The sequence below is a fragment of the Hirundo rustica genome, chromosome 1, assembly GCF_015227805.2.
Source record: "Hirundo rustica isolate bHirRus1 chromosome 1, bHirRus1.pri.v3, whole genome shotgun sequence".
In the NCBI taxonomy this organism is placed as follows: domain Eukaryota; kingdom Metazoa; phylum Chordata; class Aves; order Passeriformes; family Hirundinidae; genus Hirundo; species Hirundo rustica.
In genome coordinates this window covers 153,133,501-153,154,964 of record NC_053450.1, presented here as the reverse complement: position 1 = coordinate 153,154,964, position 21,464 = coordinate 153,133,501, and the positions used below count along the sequence as shown (strand labels likewise).

Genomic DNA, 21,464 nt, shown 5'->3' with positions numbered 1-21,464 from the left:
GTGCCCCCAGCTGCTCTGACACGTGCTGTCCATGGACATGGATTTCAGGGGTGAGAATAATTTAGATAACAAGCTTTGTACAAAGAAATGTGTGGGAAGAGGCAGAGAAATGGGGATGTTTGATCATCATTTCAATGCAATGAAAAATGACCTGAGGTCATCAGATCCTACTGACGAAATGTTTTAAGGGTTCGAGCTACAAAAGGGATGGATACAAAGCCCAAAATTCCTTTTTTTTTTTTTTTTTTTAATGTATTTCATTTCAGGAAGCTCAGGATGTCTGAAAGGCGAGAGTCAGACAGAGCCCCTTACTCTTGGACAAATGGGCCTCACCACCCTAATAGGGAAGAATTTCCTCCTAATATCCCATCATCCCATCTAAATCTCCCCTCTTTCAGTTTAAAGCCATCAACCTTTGTCCTGAGACGAGCTCCAGCTTGGATACTCTTCTGTCTGACAAGTTTCTTGAGTTTCTTGCGAAATGCATCTTTCTCTGAGGATTTAATAAAACATCTCTGCTTCAACATTCACACGAAACTGTTAGAAAATTAATTTTTCTGGGAAAGTGGTTCTTCTGTCAAATTCAGCTAAACTGACCCACAGCATTCAGGTTTTAAGGGTACATGGATGACACGGAGGAAGAGAAAAATAAATATATTTCCACCTATGGGATCATATTTGCTGTCCTCAGGGTATTAAAACCCCTTCAGCATCTTTCAACCCATTCCCACTGATCGTGCCTGCCTGTGAAAAATTCCTGGCTCTCCCACAGCTGCTCTGCAAATGAAATGTTCCTGGGAATGCCCACAGCTACACTCACCTATGGATGAACAGTAAATTCATCGTTTTTGGGGGGGCAAACCTTTTAAACTGAAAACACACAGTGAGAGTGGATAGTTATTTTAAATGAGATGCTGTTTGTTCACCTGGTGTTTCTGTATGAGTGCAGACACAATAAACGACATATGATGCCCGAAAGGCTTCGATTTTGCACATCTGAGTTGCTGGAAGAGGTACTAAAACGGACTCAGATTGAAGCTACATGAGAATTTAATTGCTATTGCGGAGCAAACCTGTTATTTGTTTTATGGTTTTTAAATAATGGGGAAAATTATCATAAACGGCTAACAGAGGCCTAGTATCTAAAACCAGCTCAGCCAGAGGCCAGCAGGAAAAAAAAACACTTTAGTAGCCCTGAGGAGGTGAAAACAACTTGCTGCCCTTCAGCTTTAGCATATCTCTAATCCTATCCAATCTACATTTTGCATTATCAGTTATCTTGCAAGCCTTCAGCAAACAAGAAAGCCTAAAGTAAAGGTCTAAAACAATTTCATGCCAAATATCAAAAGTGTTCAGGGAAGGAGAGGGAAGGAAAAAACCAAATTAAAATCTCTGGATTGCCCCTTCCCAAATGTGCAAATATCAGTATGTGAAATTGTTGACAAACAGTTTCAGAAGTCTTCAAACCAAAGCAGAGCCTGGATTTAACCGAAATAACCCAATAGCACATTTTGGCCACAGATCCTGAGCTGGAGAGAGACTGTGGGACCAAAATCATTTAGAGAGAGGACACTGGGACCAAAATCATTTAGAGAGAGGACACAGCAGATAAAGCGTTTTCTTCTGTCTAAAGCTCTTAGAGAATTAATATTCTCTTAGAGAATTTTGCACTCCAAAAGGAGCCCACTGAGCAAGAAAAGAGCACTGCAGAAATGTGTCATTGGGAAGGGCAGGGACAGTAAAATCCTTTATCGCTTTGAAATCCTCAAGAGAAATCCAGATACAGAGGAGGGGGCTGGAACAGTGAGGTCAGGCACTGAACACGTACAAAGGTTGGGAAACCATCATACTCCCCAGCACAAATTAAATCTGGCTGAAAGATGTTCCTTGAGACTATTTTGCCTCGACATGTTGATTGGATTTACATTCTAAACCATATTGGTAGCAAAAAAAAAAAAAAAAAAAAAAACAACCAAAAAACACCAAACAAAACAAACCACAAGCAACTGGCATTTGTTCATTTTTAAAAGAGCTGAGGGGTGTTAAATGTCCTCATTTCCACATTGTTTCTTGTTTGAAGACAATAAGTACTTAGAAATCTTAGATGGTAACAAAAAAAAAAAAAAAAAAGGGAAACCTGGTTTAAATTGAGATTGGATTCTTTGAACTCTATTGGAAATAATAATTCTATGACAGTTCTACAGAGTATTTTTTTAAATGTTGTTCTGCGGGGAAAGTATTTTTTATGTTTTGTTTAAAATAGATCTTCTTTGGGTTTGGGGTATTTTTATGATGATTCTGAAGTATTTAATGGATGCATTTGTCATTTTTGTTTACTCCAGACACAAAGATCCATTGGCATCTGCCCTCACTCATACAAGAACATACATTTAATATTCAATTTTATAAATGTGTTCCAGGAACCAACAGTAGTAAACAGCATTTGTGATAACCTTACAAACCACCCTACCAAGATGAGTCACAAGATACTGAAAATTCAAGACAATCAGTTAGGTGAGGTTGAGTTCCTGTCATCTATTCCTGATGCACATAGCATTTATAAATGCCCAATAAAAATGAGATTTCTAAAAAGCTAGAGAGACCAAAGTCTAGTCGAAGATAATCTTGGAGGGCCCTGCAGTAAAGAGACCATGAGGGGGATTTGGGGATGGGTTGCACCAATGTCTAGAGGTGTCTATCGCTAAGTACACAAAGAACACTAAATGTAGAAGAATCAAAATTACATCTTAGTATAGATAAATATCTTAATCTGAGGGTGCCCAGACAAGCTGTGGCTGCCCCTGGATCCCTGGAAGTGTCCAAGGCTGGGCTGGATGGGGATTGGAGCAGCCTGGGATGGTGGAAGGTGTCCGTGGCAGGATGTGGGGCTTGATGAGCTTTAAGGTCCCTTCCAAACCCAACCATTCCCAGATTCTCTGATTCTAATCCAGATATCCAGCATTTAGGGGGATAATTATTGCTCTAAGTAGATTTCCTGACTTATTTAGGTGCAGAACTCAGCTCCAACACACACAGAAATACAGAGGCAGCTCTGATTCGTTCATGGTGTCCTTTTAGGCAAAACCGGCATAATATGGCACGGAATAAAAACATCACAGAGATCATCAGATTTGGGGACAGACAGCTCCAAAATCTGCGCTTCCAAGCGATTTCCACATGGGGAGAACAAACCTGAGAGAAACACATCTCTCTTGCCAGGACCACAAGTTTCCCTGGAGTGAGCAGTTCCCCCCTTGCCCAGGGAAGCAGAGAAGGGTTTGTGGGGTTGGGCTCTGTGCCCCTGGGGACTGCAGGGACAGCAGCCCATGGGCTTTAGGGCGGGCAGAGCTTTCTCAGGGCCCTCACAGAGGTTAAACAGCTGCTTGGTTAAACAGCCATGTTGATATTGCTTTGGAAAAGAAGCCCTGGGAGCCCCCTCTAGCCTGGCAATCTCTGCTTTCCCAACCCCACAGCTGTGCTCGCACGATCTTTGGAAGTTTGGTCTGCAGAGTTTGTGGGGTTGGGACCCTGGGATGAGCACTGACCCCATCTGTTCCCCCAGGAAAGCTTCCAGCACCATTCCCTGATCCCCAGGCAGGGCCCAGTACCTGCCACAGGACACACACACTGAGAAGCAGCAGGGCTTGTTTCACAGATTGGGAAAAATCTCTTTATTGCAAGCCCTGGTGAGAGGGGCAGGAGGGAATACAAGAGACAAATCCCTAACAGAGGAATAGTGCTGTAAATGTGATTTTTTTCATATTTTTGTCCTCTCTTCCTGCTCTTTTGCTTCCATTTCCCCCTCGTCTCCACGGAGCTTTCGTTGTGCATCACAGCTCTCTCCTTGAGCTGCCTGCACGGGAAATCCTCCTGGGCTGCTGACTCAGCAAACCCAAATAAGTGCAGGCAACACTTTTGTTAGAGACTCCAAAAATACCCCTACAGGAGCTGGATAATTAACAGCTGAGCAACAAGAAAAATCACTGGTTCTGATTCTACTTTTTCTTTTTTTATACAACCTCCTATTTTAAGAACTCCTTCTAATGCCCAATTTGTTATTTGGCCACTCATCCAATCCTCCTCATCCATACAACGCCAGTAGGGGAAAAAAAAAATCACATTGATTAATGCCCTTAAATCAGTGTTGTCATCATTTTGTTTGCCTCTCACAGAAATTATTGCTACCTCCACAGGAAAAAAAAAAAAAAAAAAAAAAAAGAACATTTTAATGTAATATTTTTGCACCTTTTTTTTTTTTTTTTTTTTTTTTTGCACCTATTTTGCACCTATTAATGCACCTATTTTTTGCTTTGTTACCTGCTGCTTTGCATTTCTGAGTCTGAGATATCTGTCTAAAGGAAAGCTGTGGTGGATACCTGTGTTTGTTCACAGGTGAACCACATTTTGGTAGAATTTGGGCATTTTCAGACTTTTTTCTCCCCCTGGCATTCATCTTTCGGGAAAATCAGGTTAGCAGGCTTAAAAATCTTCAAGATCAGGTTGGACAGGGCTCTGAAAATCTTGGTCTAGTGGGGGGTGTCCCTGCCCAGGATGTCTGACATTACCTGACCTTTAAGGTCCCTTCCAACACCACCCATTCTATAATTCTGCGAAAAACATTTTCACATTTTAACCAGTGTCTTTCTTTAGTCTCAATAACCCTGACTGACACCTGAGGTGCCCAGGTGAGGTCACAAGTGCCAGTGCAGCAGACAGAGCACCAGCACAAGATCCAGGGCTCCCACCACCTTCAGCCATCTAAGGTAGGAGTGCAAACACACTGAGTTTTCTCAGAAAAAAAAACCCCAGAGATGTGTCAGGTGGAACTCTCACCCTGAGAGAACTCTCACTCTGGCACTCTCTTCAGCCCCTGTCCCAACTAACTGACAGGATAAAAACCAGCCTGATCTTGAAGAATTTAAGCTTTAAGCATCCTAATTTTTTGTGCCTCTGAATTGTCCTTGAAGTTGGTTGGTATCAAGGCCTCCGTGGCTCTGCCACACTGATTTTTTCAGGTGATTTTTTGAGATACCAGAATTCTCAACCTGCTCTTTGAAACGCCTTTTCCCAGTATTACACACCCAAAGACTTTTTTTTTCACTGTTTTAAGCAAGGCTGTTAAGAGGTTGCTATTTTCTCCTGATTGCCCCCAGAAACAGCTCCTTCTATTAAAACGGAAAAGCTACAACAGCATAATGCCTTGGTTAGCTGAGTCTTTATCTCCTATGGAGAACATTCCCAGCAGCTCCCTGGCTGTGTTTGTATATAAAATATTTATATTTTCATTACATAAATAACAGGGAAGTCGCATGCAACTGTGCACTGTGTTTGAGAAACCTGCAGTCCCACAGAGAGCTTGACTTCTCTAACTGGGTTATGAGATGCTACAAATCATCAGCCAGGTAAACTCATTAAAAGCTCTCTCATTAAACCCTGGAATGGAAAAAAAAAATAGTTTGCTTAAAGAGCAGGGACCAACGCAACCTTTTATGTCTGTGACTGAGGAGCCTCACGTTTGGGCTGCGCTTAAAAACATTGCAGGCTGGGAGAGAGATTTGTAGAATATTGCGTCTGTGCCTGTCATGGGTTAGTACGGTTTGGTTTTTTAGTTATAAAAGAATGTAAAATAATTCTCCAGGTCAGGACCTGGGAATTGTTTTGGAAGAGACAGAGACCTATCAGAGAGTTAGTTGGGAATATTGGCATCTATTCTGACCACGGAAATTGTTAGCTGAGACTTTGGGAAGTACCATATAAAACCCCTTGATTTCCTGTAGGTGGGTCCTTTTTCTTCTTCCTTTGGCCAGAGAGAGACAGGTAACACCGAGCTGGGCCTGCTGTTCCCCCTTTTGGGGGGAGCTGGCCGGAGGCCTGGCCGGATTCCATCGGCTCCCGGGTGAAGGGGGGGAAGGAGAGGTTGCTGTTTTGTAACAGCTACTTTCTTCAGACTTCTCTGGAGTGGGGAGAAATCTCTGCTGGGCCCCTGATAAGAGCTATGGGCACCATTTGGGCCGAGGCCATCCCGGTTTGCACTGAGGGATGGGCTGAGAGGGCATTTTTAATCCTTCCTGGGGTTTTTTTGAGATTCCGGACTGCTTGAGTGCTCCAATCTCTGATGTTTCTGTCAGTTCTTCCTCCCTCATCAGCTCGGCCTTGAACATCTAACACCACGAGCTACAGAGAGAGAGACAAAGACTCTGAGCAGATTTAACTCTTTCTTAGCAACATGAAGCTTCCATAGCTCAGCCCTTCTCTCAGAGAGTAAGAAAAGACAGAGTAAACATAAAGAACAACAGCATGAAGTCAGTAGAGCAAGAGTGAAAAGACTGTTGGGACAGAGGGCTGAAGAATTGGTTGTTCTATTCTTACTTGAGCCATGGAAATGAACTCTATATTTAGGTCATTCCTTTAAATCATGGGAAAGATATGCACTTGGGGAGATGTTTGTCTTAATTTGTGTGTAGATTTAAGGAAAGGTGTTTGTGATGAACTGAGTAATATCCTATAAGATGCTTGAACGGAGATAAAGATGAGAAGCCCCCTGCGCCAGTGAAGAAGTGAGAAGATATCTCTGTACCTTGAGACGAAGAATCCTTTGCTTTGGAGTTATTCATCTTTAAAAGGTGACACCCCGGTATGCAAAAGTCTAAGACCCATGACCCATAAGCAGCTTGGGAAACTGCTCCTGGGAGGGTCACAAAGGCAGGTTTCTCTGGGCGGTTGTTTTTGTGACAGTTTAAAAACCCACAAGAGAACTGTTCTAAGTTGTCAGTGGGATCCATGACTCTAGAAGATACTCTTCCCCTAATGAATTGATGAAAGACTATTGTCAGATAGTGAAACTGACTGAAAATTACAAGTTTTGTCTCTTTATGTTGTTTTGTAAGAAAGTGAACAGTTTGTAAGGGGAGGGAAAAGTGTTTTTGAAGTTTCATTCCATTTTAGTTTCTTTTTTCCCAACTTTTTTTTTTCTATTCTTTTAGTGTATGTTAATAAACTATTTGTTAATTTTAAGGTTGAGCCTGCTTTGTTTTTCTCCTAGTCTCTCTCCCACAAAAAAAAGTAAGTACCAAGACCAAAATATAGTGAATGTGAAACCACAACAGTGCCTCATCTTTTAAAAATAACAGAGGCTGGAATGGAGATTATTCCATTTGAAGGCAGCCTGGCACTGGAAGTGACAGCCACAGATGAATAATAGAGGATACAGAGAGTTCTCTGCTCTGTAGCCTATACACACCCTGAAAAGATTGAGAAATATTCCCTCCTTCAGCAAACAGGGGCTGAGCAAAGACTTCAGTTTCTCTCCTCACCTCTTCCTGAACTACTGAACTATCACCAGATACGGGTATCATTCTCTGCTCTGTGAGGTGCTGCCTGTACATCCCTATCTGTATTTGCCCATCTGACTCTCACTCAGAGATCACACTTCAATGTTGTTACACAAGAGGCATCGCTTACACTTTCCCTTTTCCATATTTCTCCCTTTTTTAAAAGAGAACATTCTTCCCAGCTGATCAAACATTGCACAGAATATTCTACAGCTGGAAACATTAAAGCTTAGCGATATTAAATATGCACCCACAGGAAATTCCAAATATCAGGTGAAGAAACACATCTGATCAAATTATTCCGGACAGTTGGAACACCTGCATTGCAGTTACATTTAAAATTCAGTTCATACACCAAGCCAACTTTGTGAGTCATGAAAACTCTTTGTTTCTCAAGTGCATTTGGAAATAGACAAAGGAACAATGGCTTAGGATCCTTTCTCCTCCATAATGTTATGATGATTTTTGTTAATATTTTCCAATTAAAAAGAAAAACAAACAAACAAACCAACATACAAAACCATAACCCAGTGTTATCACAGATGAACGGAATGCAAAGTCAATCAAAATGCCACTGAAAGTGAATTCAGAAACAAAAAAAAAGAGACAACACAGAATCCTAGAATGGTTTGGGTTGGAAGGGACCTCAAAGACCATCCAGTTCCAAGTTCCTGCTATGGACTCCTTTCACTATCCCAGGCTGTTTAGAGTTTCACCCAAAGCAAAGAATGGAAATGGCTGGGAAGAGCTGAGCCAGCTGAAAGAAATGGGTTAAAACCAGTTAAATAGCAACATAGGCATTGAAATCTAGGAAAGTGGAAAAAATGTAAAGTTCAAGAATTCCTCTAAAGGCCTTGCAGGCATCCTGGTGCCTTCAGCCCTGAGTGGTTCATGGGTTAGGTTAATGCAGTACAGCCTGGTAAACATATGAAAAATTGAACCACCCTTGACTCTGACAGTTAGAACTAGCTTAAAATGCTCATTTCTAATTATTTCTTAACACGTTATATTCTTGTTGTATGGTTGGAGCCTATGCTTGAAGCAACCTGGAATTTTTCACTCATACTTGGTTCTCTGTTTTTCTTTTCTTGATTTGTTTATGGACGTGGACATCAGTTTGGGGGCTTTTGTGGGTAAAGTGGGTCTGACCAGACGTGCTTAGAGGAAAGCAGTATATAAACAGTTTTTTCCAGGAACTTTGTGGAGTCTGAGATGATTTTCAATTACTCTAAGTTTTTTAAAAGACATATCCACTCTGTTGGTAGAAAATTTCCTGTCCTGCATGACAGGAAAGTGCCAATTTGAGGTAATCAGCACAGCACATTGGAGATGGTTTGCAGGGGAAGGGTGTGCCCCAGTTGAGAGAAATGTGTTACCACAAGAATTGTCACCACAAGAACTGCAAAAGCACCACAGCAAGGGAAGAAACATAAATGACATCATATAGTTCCTGAAATTTAGTCTGTGGAAAGAAATGTAGGGATTCAATGTGAAATGAATACTTATACACAACTTATTGTTTAATCTCTGTGATGGGCCCAGTGTGTGCAAACACACCAATTCATGAGTGTTAAATGGTTTACTTTAATATCTGGATTCCTGCAAAAAGACTGCAGTAAAACCTTATAATTATAAATAAGACCACAAGCTTTGAAGAAGCAGCAAATATAAAGCAGGGTTTGGGTTTTTTTTTCCTTATTAGCTCTGGTTTGCTATTTGGTATTTCATTAAGAACTGTTCTTTCCACAAGCTGGAGCTGATCACTAATTATCCAGCTCAGCAACCACAGTTATGTCCTGAAACGTGAGCAATTGGGAATTTTCTGTCCTTCTCCATCTGCCACGAAGGTCACCCATCTGAGGGCTCCAGAGATTTGTTCATTTATTTCCTTAATTAAAAACTGTTCACCTCTAAATAACAAGACACCTTTCAAGGGTCTCAAGCTGAGCACTGAAAAACCTTGAAATATTGAAGGTTGTTGGTCATTTAACAGAAATGCCTTTTGTCTTTTCAGTCATTTAATTATTTTGGTAGCAGTCTGAAAAATATGCGTGCATACCCAGGAATTCAGCTTCTCCCAGGGCAGTATCCATGTCATCAACACTTCCATGGCCTATGCTTTTTTTCGGACTTCTTTGTCCAAAAAAACAGCATCTGAATTTGAGCCAAACTCCTTTTATAGTCAGGAATGTCACATGAACATCATTACCTAAATCAGGTTAAATTTGGGAGGATTTCCCTCTCCATTAGAGGAAATTTAGGGTAGTAATTTTAGAGATGTAGTAAAAAAATTAAACTTACTCAGTTTTTAATAAATAATCATTTCTACCTGACCAGGAAATCCAAGGAAGAGTCACAGGACCCATTCCCTAGATAAAAATTCCAAGATCACGTATGTGTATGTAAAGGACTGTATAATTTGGATGAACACAACTGTGGCACCAGTTCCAGTTCTACAGAATTTAGCTGAATTATGCCACACGTCCGATGGGCAGTGAAATGGACTCTTAAATAAGAGCCAAAAGGAAAGAAAGTGTATTTTTGTGTGCCAAAGCAAAAACAAGTTCTGTGTGTTGCCTGCTATGAGACAGGCCACATAATTGATACACAAGAGCAAAAAGAACTGCAATAACTGCTAAAAGATGTTCTGGTCACGCCACCATTCCATTAAATAGCTGTCATTTAAAAATAAAACTAACTAAATGTCATGAATTCTTTCAAATACTACCTATTAAAGCACAGCCATGTAAGAGTATCTGTGTATTAAGCAAGTGTTAAGCATTTGCATGGCAGTTGTAGAAGGCTCTTAATAGGAATAAGAAGGAGGATTTAAACCCTGGTGCTATTTGTCACTGAATCCCTGTGAGAAATGCTCCTGGAGAAGGGCTGGAAAGCACATTTGTGATCAATGGCTGAGCACAGAATCGTGTTGAAATGCAACTGCAGGGCTCATGTACGACTCCTCACAGCTACAAAGGGACAAAATAAAATTTTGTTCAGTGGTTTTGTGGCTGTTATGTGAGGAGAGATGCAGTCACTGTGTGTAGGGACAATGGAGAGGGAGAATTACAATCCCCAGACGTGTTAACACTGAGTTATTAATGGAAGAACACGTTGCTTAGTAAGTAAGGAGTTGTGGGGAAATTAATCCCCGTCACCTTCATAAAGAGTCGAATATCTTCAGAAAGATGATGGATGATTTTAAGTGCCTTTAATATCTTTAGAGGCACATTTGTATTGTTTCTTAAAATTGCTCCTCTGAAAATGGGGGCCTCCAAAAGCACTGCCTGGGATATCTCAAGGTTTAGGTTTCACAAGTTGGGGGAGAGGAAGAGAATCTCTAATTTTATCCCTCTGTCTGGAAAATAAAAATTCTTAAACCAATGGATTTGAGACAGAAGACTCACTTTTTCTGTTTGTTTTTTTTTTCCCCCCCTCCCCTCTTTATTACTTTATTTTATTTTGAATCTTGATTAAAAACAATGAACAAATGCCCTCAAGGGATGGACTTGCCCTTCTCAGGATGAGCAGTGATCACAGTCCTAATTCATTAGCAAAGGAGGCTGGAAAAGCCTTAATCCAAACTTCGAGACCACACAGAAAAATCCAGAATCAGTGTCAGCAGCAGATCCCTCCCTCTTGGCAACTGTTGGCCTTGAGAACACGTATTTACATCAGAACAATGCAAATAAAATAATTTTTCCTTACCACAGGAAGCAATACGAGGCTGAAGAAGCAGAACTTCCAGTTGAAGGCCATCTTCTCTCCTAATTTTGGACAAGGTTTGCTCGTTAACACTGTGATTAGGGCTGAAGCACAGATCTCTCTGCAGATATTTTGGTTGATGCCTTCACATCAAGGCTCAGATCTCTGCAGAAGAAGAGAAAAATTATTATTAATATGTAAACCACGGAGAGGATGAAAAAGAAATGGACAGAAAAAAGAGAACCCAACACTTGAACGGCGAGTTGCACTTATTAGAGATTAAACAGGCTTTTGCAGATTTTAAAGGTGGTCTTGGATATCTAATTTAAAGGCAAAGGACTTTGTATGATCAGTAACTTGTGTCAAATAAGTGCTGGAACAAGATCTGTAGCTGCAAACACCTAAACTGTACCCAGGGGAGAAGGAAGGTTGGATTATTTTGGCAAGAAAAAAGACCTGTCTGCTTCATCTCTGGAGCTGTGGTTCACCCTGCATGATTTTCTGTATTGTCCTAAAAGCAAAACTGTCCAGGGGCTTTTTAGGGGTCTGGTTCCCAAGATAGTTTGTCCAGACAACAAAATCCATTACTAGACTTGTTATTAGCCTGTTAATAAGCTTGTTAATAACTTTTCTGAGAACTTGGCAGTAGAGGGCAAAGGAATGAATTGTGGTCTCAGGCTAAAGATTCATCCAGGAGATAATCAGGAACGATTTATATGAACAACAATGTCATCCATATCTGTGACTTCCAGAAAGAATTGAGGACTAGGGGGAAGGTGTTTTAAGATTCGGATTTATTTCTCATTATCCTACTTTGATTTGTAAAGGAATGATTTGTAAAAGAAATTTTAGAACCAAAGGACACTCAAGTTTTATACTGACTGCAACACACCACCAGGACATCAGCATTTAGAAAGGGGAGAGTCTTTCAATCAAAAAATAAAACAGGAGAATTAATCTCTCTCTATATTTTGGGAGAACAATGATTCATGAAATCCACTCTAAACTGATCTGTTTTCTTCTCTCCTCACTTGATCAGTCACTCACGCTCTGTTCTGGCACTGAATTTAATTACGTAACTGTATTTCTGATGGTTTATCAAATAATGAGCAATTGATAAGATCTCAGCTGAGGAGGACAGCAAACATCCCTGGTGACATTCAGCCGTGAGGGCTTGGAATTCCATTAACAGGAGCAAGACAACACCAGACAGAAGCATTAGCAGCCATTGGATTTGAAATGGTTTCCTGATCATTTGCACTCCTGTGTGCAGCTCAGTCCAGAAAAGCCAGAGAGGGGTGTGGAGGTTGTACTCTGTCCTTTCATTCTGTCACTGTAATGCATCAGGAAATTATTAAAATGCAATGGAAGGGTGGGAAATGCCTGACTAAAAGGTGGACATATACAGATGCCCTGGGGGAAAAGTGGTGCCCTTTAAAACACACTCCTTTTACTTTAACCTAGCAATCCCTAGGTTTGAAAAGCGGAGGGTGGTTGTTCTCCGTCTTGTCTGAGTTTCAAAGGAGTTTCTAAAGAGACAAGAGCATCTGCAAACCATTTCATGGCTTTTCTTTCACATGCTGCAAGGAAAATAAAAGAATCTACTTCATTTTTTTGCCTTCAAGGTAGTCATGGAAACCTGCACCAAATACTGGGCTGAGGCCTTGGTGTCATCCACGGAGGCTGGAGTGTTTATTAGGGAATAACAGCTACCAGAACTTCGGCCCTGGATCTGCAGCAGAACCTTTTGTGTTGTTGAGCTGTTCTGGGTATGTGTGTTACACATACAGAGCTTACCTATTACTAATTAAAGGCTACTTATCCCTATTATCAATTAAATTGTAGTTATCTCTATCACCAATTTAAGCCCAGCTACCTCCTAAATAAGAACTATCAGCTATGTTATGCTAGAAAAATGAACTTTTTTTTTTTTTTTTTTTTAATATAGGCAATGCTGCTAAAACATTACCATTCAGTATTGAGAAAAAGAAATACATATATCAATATTGGATTTGGAAGGGAAGCTTGAATGATTAATAAATCCTGTAATTTCATTAATGATGCTTCACGTTGTGTTATCTGCATCTGCCACTGTAATTAAAAATAGTGAAGTCAGGAGAGCCAATAACAGAGGGGTTGCACCTTTCAGTTATGGATAAACAGTTCCTCAAAATAATCATCTGTTATCTCTGGTGAAACAGAAGAGCTGTTGAAGTGTCTGAGAGTCTGGAAATCAGCTGATGGTTGCTAAAATAGAATGGGTTTAAGGGGTTCATTTCAAGCATGGTTGATATACAGGAAGAAGAAAAAAAAAACAAAGAACATTGTTTTGGTCACTTAGTGACGTAAGAAAATAATCCATCCCCTCTGAAGGGGAATTGGTTTGTCCACTGGGAATACTTCCATTGCCACAGCAGATTCTTTATGGAAGTATCTGAGTTGCTTCAAGGGCAGGTTGGAAAATCTCTGGCAAAACTTATTCTGCTGCAAGTGCCCATTTCTTTCACCATCTGAAGAAAGTCTCTGGAGGCTGCTGAGGACAAGTCCTCCGTGAGAAGCCCACAATAGTCAGGTGCACAATCTGATGTCGCCAAGGAACAAAACCACTCAGTGAGACCTTTCTAGGTACCATGGGGCTACTCCCAGGGAGACATTAAAAAGGTAATAAACCACTGCTCAAAAGCGTAAAAAGTCCCTGTATCAAATATGGGTAAAATACTCACTGGATGAATGAAATAGAGGAATTATTTTGGTGAATGAAAGAGGATTTTTAGTGGCTTTCCAAGGCAGTTACGAGCTCTTACTGAGATCTCACCCAAAAGAAACCACCTGATCTGCTGGGCTCCTTGCTGTGGTCCTCTGGGACGTGTGCCAGTGGTTTGAAAAGAAACCAACACATTTCAAAGCTGGCCCACAATGGTTTAGATCAGTGGTGATTGATTCATTACTTAATTCATCTCACTTCAGTGCCCAGGCAGGGCCTCCCTGCACATCCTCCTCCTGCCCCGTGACCAAGAGTTTCCCAGGTGTGGAAATCTGAGAGTTTCTGACAACGTGCAGAAGAAATTGAGGTTTTGCAGACTGAATACATTTCAGAAAAGTCAACCACCCCCTGCACAGTTACTCCAGTACTTCTTAGAGACACGAAGAACATTTCCCTATGAAGAATAAACATGGGAGGAGAATTACTGGGTGCAAAATATATGGACAGGTAATTATCATAAAATCCTAGATTGGGGTTGGAAGGAAATGTGAAGATCATCATTCCAACCTCCTGCCATGGACAAGGACACTTTCCACGAGAGCAGATTTCTGGCCTTGGACAATTGCAGGGATTGTCAGTCCACGACTTCTCTGGGCAGCCTGTTCCAGTGCCTCATCAACATCACAGTAAAGAATTTATTTCTAATATCTAATCTCAATTTACCCTCCTTCAGTTTAAAGCTGTTCTCCCTTGGACTTTCACAACACAAAGTCCCTCTCCAGCCTTCTTTTGACCCCTCTTTAGGTACTGGAAGGTGCCTTAAGGTCACCCTGGAACCTTCTCTTCTCCAGGATGAACAGTCACAATTCTCAGCCTGAATTCATAGAAAAGCTGTTCCAGCCCCCTGACCAGCTTAGTGTCTCTCCTGAGGGCTGGAACTCCTTTCATTATGCACTCAATATTTTTCTATCTTTAGGCTCTCAATAAAAGGTGCAAAACCCCTTGCACTTCATGATTTCCCTCCTGCAAGTTCCTAGATGTGGTATTCCAGCTACATCATTTATTTAAAAGGCACAGCGCCCCTTCCTCATGTTCCTGCTCACCAGCCATGAGCAGAGTTGGGAAATCAACCCCTCAGTGACCTAGGACACGTCTCCTAATTTTAGAAACCCTCTCTCTTTAGGCAGAGACATCCTCACACATGAGCTCATTGTCAAGTCTCTTTTTATATCAACAGAGAGAAGCAGACATGTGAAGAAAGTGTTTTGTCTGACCTATTTTAACCATCTCCTCTAAACTTCCAGCTCCTCTCCCACAGTGTAAAGGAATCCTGGACAGCCTGCATGTTTGTTGACATCTACACTGTGGATATCTAAATATGGACAGAATAATCCCACCTCTGGTCTGAAATAGATGGAACAGCAATATGGAACGCAAACCAGCAAAGTTTCACCTACCACAAAGGATTGAGAAGGAATTTGATTGTTTCGGGTGTCAATAAATTGATGACGATATATTTAAGGCAACAGAACAGCTAAAAGAAGATTTAACACCAGACAGCGAGAGCTCTAAAGCTTTCCATGGAAAGTACTCCACAAAGAGCAATCCTATTAAGGCAGAGGAAAAGAATGTCATGATCTTTCCACTATCTTTAATAGAGGAGTTATTATCTCTTGAAGTTTAAGTATGTTGGGTTGGTTTTGTTTACCTACTTTCTAAATTTGCTGAAATTAAAGCTTCTTCATGGGTCACAGCAGCCAAGGGTCTGACTCTGTACTTTCTTCTATAAACCACGGAGATTTTTATTCTCCCTTTATGTACTTAACTGGAAAGTCTCTCAAGTCCTTGTTCCCACTCACTGAGTCTGTTGTCGATGACAAAACAGGATTCAAAGAGTCATTACATCAGGGTGTCTAAGAGGTGGATTTCCAGGAAAGATTTACTGCTACAAAGGACAAAACTCTTTTTCAGCTGCATACGAATGTCTTGAGGGTCTCAGGCAAAAATCCCACACTTTTGCCTGAAAGAGTTGTCCACCAACAACGTGGAATTTTTTCACAGAATGGTCCACACAGATGGATGCAGTCTGCCCATCATTCTAACATGTAAGCTGATGTGGGAATCATAGGCTGAAAAATATCCATTCATGACAGATGCATTCAGCGGACTCTGCTGGCATCCAGTTTTTCACTGTGCAGGAAAATTGCTGCCTACGAAAACAAAATTTAAAAGGGAGCTGATACAGCACTGAAACAATTTTGCATGGATATATTTGAAAGAAATAGATTCAGCTGCTGCCTGGCTTAGGCATTTCAGTGTTAACAAATATGCAAGACTGTTAGCAATACTCAGTAATAATCACTTTACTTTCTGGAGGAATAAGCTCTTGATTTTTTTTTTTTTTTCCTTGTATAAAACTCAAGAAACACCTATGAATTTTAGTAGAACTCTCTTTCAAAAAGTGAAGATAAAAGCGTGATTACAGAAGTAGGAAAATGTAAACCGCAGATGCTGAGACTCCCATATACAAACAAGAGCTTAGGTGTCCAAATATTTCTATATTAAGTAGGATTATCATTTTCACTTAATTCCATGAAGACTTGTGTAGGAAATAAATAAAAGCAAAGTGGTTTTGCACAAAGAGTGACTGATAAAGAAGATTCACAGAACTGGGGGTAGGAAGGACCCATGGAGATTGTCTAGTCCGACTGCACTGCTCAAAGCAGGGTCAGCTACAGCAGGTTATTCAAAACCCATTTCCTATCAGTGTCTGAATATCTCAAATGTTGAGACTCAACAATTTATCTGATCAACCTCCTTTAGTATTTGACCAGTCTAACAATAACAAAGTGTTATCTTACAGCTGAATTTCCTGTACGTCTGTTTGTGTTTGTTGCCTCTCGTCAGCACAAAGAGCCTGCAGCCCTTTCCTTTGCACCCTCTCATCAGGTCTTTCTACAGATTGATAAGATCCCCCTAAATCTTCTCTTTTCCAGGCTAAACATCCATAGTTCTCTGAGTCTCTCATTGTAACTCCTTAATAATCTTTGTGGCTCCGCACAAAATGCACTGCGTTCATGCTCTCAGCAGCCCAGCACTGGACCAGGCACTCCAGGGCTGAGAGAGAGGAATTAGCACCTCCCTTGACGTGCTGCCAAGGCTCTTCCTCATGCAGCTGATGATGCTTTTGGATTTCACCGCTGCAAGGGCACTTTGCTGGCTCAGGATCTGCTTTGTGTCCACCCAGAGCTCTAGGTCCTTCTCTGTAGAGCTGCTCCCCAGCAGCTGATTCACAGCCTGCCCTTGTGCATGAAATTATTCCTCTCCCAGTGCAGGACTTTGCATGTCTCTTTCTTCATCATATTTTCCTCCTGTTTCTCAAACCTCTCTGGTTCCCTCTGAGCAACAGCACTATCAACCTCTTGGTCTGCCAACCACTCCTCCTAAATTTGTGTAACCTTCAACCTTCTTGCAGGTGCACTCTGTCCCATCACCTTGATCATTAGTGCAGACATTAACCAGCACTGCCACATCAAAAAAGATCTTTATAGTGCAGCCCAGCCTGCCCAGGCTCTCTCTGCAGTCAGTGGAGATGTAGACAACCTCAGGGAGCAATTTTTATATCCTAAAGCTTGATGCCTTGAGGCCAGGTTGGATGAGGATTGGAGGGACCTGGTCTCGTGGCAAGTGCCCCTGCCATGGCAAGGGATTGGACTGGGTGACTTTCAAAAGGTCCCTTCCACCTCAAAACACTCCATGGTTCTGTGACACTATGCCTAATTATGGAAAAAATGAATCACTGCTTTGCAAGAACTTATTTTCTTCTCCTCTGTTTGTTCAGGCCTGATGAGGACAAACACAGAAAATTCCATTCCTAAAGTTTAGGCTAAAGAATTAATGGTAAGCAAAACAGAGCCCTGACTTCCCTCTATCTCTTCTCTCAGTACTACCTTAGTTCCTTTTATTAGCACAGAGTAATAACTTCCATGTATGTTTTGCTTCAGCTGTCACCCCTTACAATTTTGGTGGAGTGGGTTTTTTTTGTTGTTTGTTGTTGTTGTTTTTTGTTTGTTTGTTTGGTTTTGTTTTGGTTTTGGTTTTGTTTTGTTTCTTTTAATTTTATTATTTTCCTTTGAGTAGTTTAAATTAAATTGAAATTCCCTAAAGATATGAGCATTATAATTTGTCCTTACAAAGTACACTCTTTATCACTTCTGTATAACCTGACAGCTCCTGCATTTTGTAGTCCTCTAGCTTTATAGAATTTTCCTAAGGTATTAAAAAAACCCACATCTAAAGCTATTCTAAAACAAATTTTAGTAAGTGTTGCTCAGCCAATTCAAGAAAGTTATCCAAAATTACACTACATAAAGATCTGATTAATTTCTTGATTATCTGAAAATTATCAAAAACTCTTTCAAAATCCTAATCCTCTATATCCCATCCCTTCATAGATGTGGACATAGAGCCCAGCCTTTCCTGAACTTTGATAGTTTATTCTTTTCTGGGACATATGTATAAAACTAAACAAGACTTGATTGTTTTTTAAACAAACTCCATTTGAAATGTCTGAATTTTATAAATATAAGAAAATCTCATGATATATCACTTCTTCTCCTTCATATTCTACTGCTTCACCAGTACAGATATGATGAAACATTGAAGGTTAATGACATCTAATTCTGGATCTCCAAGTATTTTGACATTGTAATAACTCTGAATATCTGATTGATGGAGGTGCTGCTTCAAACTCTCTGAAAATTCAAGTGGACTTGAGTGGATGATGCACCCAGAGGTCAAGATTTTCTAGCTTATCTTTGCAGTGATATTCTCATGACAGCAGAAGCTATGGAACACAATTCATCCCTCCCTGGGCACAGAATTTCTTTTCTTGGTAGGTCTCCCATATAACATCATCAATAAAATTCTTGATTGGCATTATTTTCCCCATTGCATTATCCACCAGATTGTGCCCTTATGTTGTTGATGTCCCCAGAGGCCTGGTGAAATGGCCAAACTTCTTAAGTAAAGGCTGTAGACACTCTGATGCAGGGAAATAATTGTTAACTACCACACATTCAGGAAGCATTAGGCAAAGCAGGAAAAAAAAAAAAAAATCATGTGAGAAGATTCCCTTTTCTCAGCAGATCAATTATCCTTTTTAAGCATCTGTGGGAAATGTGATACTTCATTGCTAATATGAAATTAATACTGCGATCATAAAGATAACGATGTGCTGCTCCATTCCAGCAGAGCTTTAAGTGGCGCTTGGCAAGAGCCTTCAGAATTATTACTCCACAACCAGGAAAATGTGTTCTCTACCTGGCATATCAATGTTTTCCATGAGCTCCTTGATCAGTTTGCTTTTCTTGACTGGTGGTCTGCGTTTCCTTCCCTGGTTGGAGGTGTAAATATTGTTTCTCACGATCACAGGAGGTTGTAAGAGCTGTAACCTGTCCATCAACCTGTCCGTCGGGCTCTGCTTTGAACCTACTCTGCACATGTGGAGTAGACATCTCTCACAGGCAGAGGAAAAAGCAAGAGCAGAGCAGAAAATGCAGCTCTGGACCAGAGACTTTTTTTCCCCATTGTCTCTGAGCATCTTCCCAAGTGCAGTACTTGGAGAGTACCTTCAAACCAATTCCTTAACTCAAAATATTCCATTTATCAGAGTGTGGTGGCACTGTTAACGCCCTCAATTAGCCCTGCTGTTGGGCTGAGCTGATTATCTTAAGATCAAACTGCCATTATAAAGCCACCATTGCTCCCCAGGCCTGAGCCAGACTGAATGCAAGGTTCTCTCAGCTGTGAGGAGATGCCAAGGGTTATCTTCAACAAAACATTCCACTATTTATTTAGCATGGGCAGACTCCACAGGAGTGTTCCTGTAGTTGGTGATGGACCCAAGGAAAAGACTTCAGTCTTGGAGCTCCAGCAACTGCACAACAGACTCCTATCACTCCTGGGAAACAAGAGCAGGAGACAAAAGTAATAAAATAGGCAGTGAAAGGGAATAATCTGTTGGTTTGGAAGGAGGGGAATACAATGAGCAACTGACTTTTCCCTGATGCCAAAGGAATAACTACAAGATGGTGTGGAGAAAGCAGTCTGATACAATCTTGGTACTGAGAAAAGGGTGCTTGGGAGTGTGGAAAAATTGCCAAGTTGTTCAGAGAGGATGATCTAAACTTTCTTAGCCTCATGTGTACAATTCCTTGTCGTTTTCAAGTGCAAAGTCAGAGGCATTCTGAATAAAACAGCTTGTACTTTGCTGAGCATTCTGAGCTGACAATCTGTGGTGATGGCCCAGATGAACATCCACACTCCTCCCCTACACTTCTAATCACCATCAAGAGCTTTCATGGGCCGAGCTCCAGCCCATCTTGATAAAGGGACAGATAGATAAAATGTCTTTCCCAGCTTCTCACTGGATAGAGAAAAAGATACCTCTACTATTGTGATTCCTCAAGCGAATATTGTCAAGGAAATGTATCCCAGAAAAGGCCTGGGGCTAAAATCCTGTCAAAGGTGAAAATCCCTTTTTTAATTTGTTTTAATGGTTTCACTCTTCTGTGCTGTACTGAAAGGTAAGTTTGAGACACTGCATAAACACTTGGAAACCATGTAATTTTTCCCTCCACGTTTCCTTTTGTCCTCCTTTCCTATTGCACTTCTGACAGCCTGGGCTCCCAGCTGTGTCCCATATTGTGCTTAATAAACTCATTACGTTTGGACATTATTAGGACCTTCCACAGCACGTGATCCTGCAGCACCAGGGATGGAATCCAAGGAACATAAATCTGGCTGTCTGAAAGGAAACCATCTCTATCCACAGCTGGCTTGCCTCAGCTGCCTCCACAGTGAATGGAAGACGAGAAATTGCCCTCGCCAGCGCACCGCTTTGCCTTGCTCCCATGTGCAACTCCTCTTGGTAAACAGAGGGGTAATAAAACACAAAATCAGTTTGATTAGCTCAGGAGAGCCTGTGTGGAATAAGCACAGCCCTGAGAACAGCAGAAGTATCAACTTAAAGTGGAAGGAAAGCGATTGAAATCAAAGTCACCGTTGGGTCAAGAGTTTTAAGCTGGGAATTGGAAGAAAGCTTTGGACCATCAGCAGAAAAAAGACCTGAAAGTGCCTTCCAGAGAGAGGTGGAAAGTAAAAATAAACTTGGAATTTTGAGAGGACTCCATATAATGTGAGTATTTGCAAATCAATTTCTCTGACACATGAAGACTGCACTGTTAACAGATACTCCCAACCACCCAGCTCTTATTCAGAGCTGGATCCTATTTTCACATAAAAGTACAGAGTAAACTAATTTCTCTGCAAGGAGGAAAACTTTGGTAAAGAAAAATGCATCCCTGGAGGTGTTTCAAGGACATCTGGATGCAGCACTTGAGGACTGGCTGGTGATGCTGAGTTAACGGTTGGACTCAATGGTCTTAGAGGTCTTTTCCAGCCAAAAAGGATCTATGATTCTAGAAGTTCTGACACAAAAGGCAGTCATAGCCTGGCACAGAAAGAAATGAGTCTAGAGAAAATATTGTCTAGAGATATTAGCCTAGAGAAGAGTCTAGACAAAAAATTCTTTCTTTTTCTTTCTTCCTTCCTTCCTCCTTTCCTTTCCTTTCCTTTCCTTTCCTTTCCTTTCCTTTCCTTTCCTTTCCTTTCCTTTCCTTTCCTTTCCTTTCCTTTCCTTTCCTTTCCTTTCCTTTCCTTCC

General features: G+C 41.0%; 1 protein-coding gene across 9 annotated transcripts in view; it reads right to left on the bottom strand.

The window, feature by feature from the left end:
- The window catches only part of ADCYAP1R1 (ADCYAP receptor type I), a 147,846-nt gene that overhangs the window by 104,820 nt on the left and 21,562 nt on the right, over positions 1–21,464 (bottom strand). For all 9 annotated transcript variants that reach the window (XM_058419915.1, XM_058419913.1, XM_040060529.2 and 6 more), the window contains one exon: positions 11,040–11,201. In XM_058419915.1, the coding sequence (XP_058275898.1) occupies positions 11,040–11,090 (51 nt within the window). In that variant the 5' untranslated portion in view covers positions 11,091–11,201. The remainder of the gene's footprint in view (positions 1–11,039; positions 11,202–21,464) is intronic.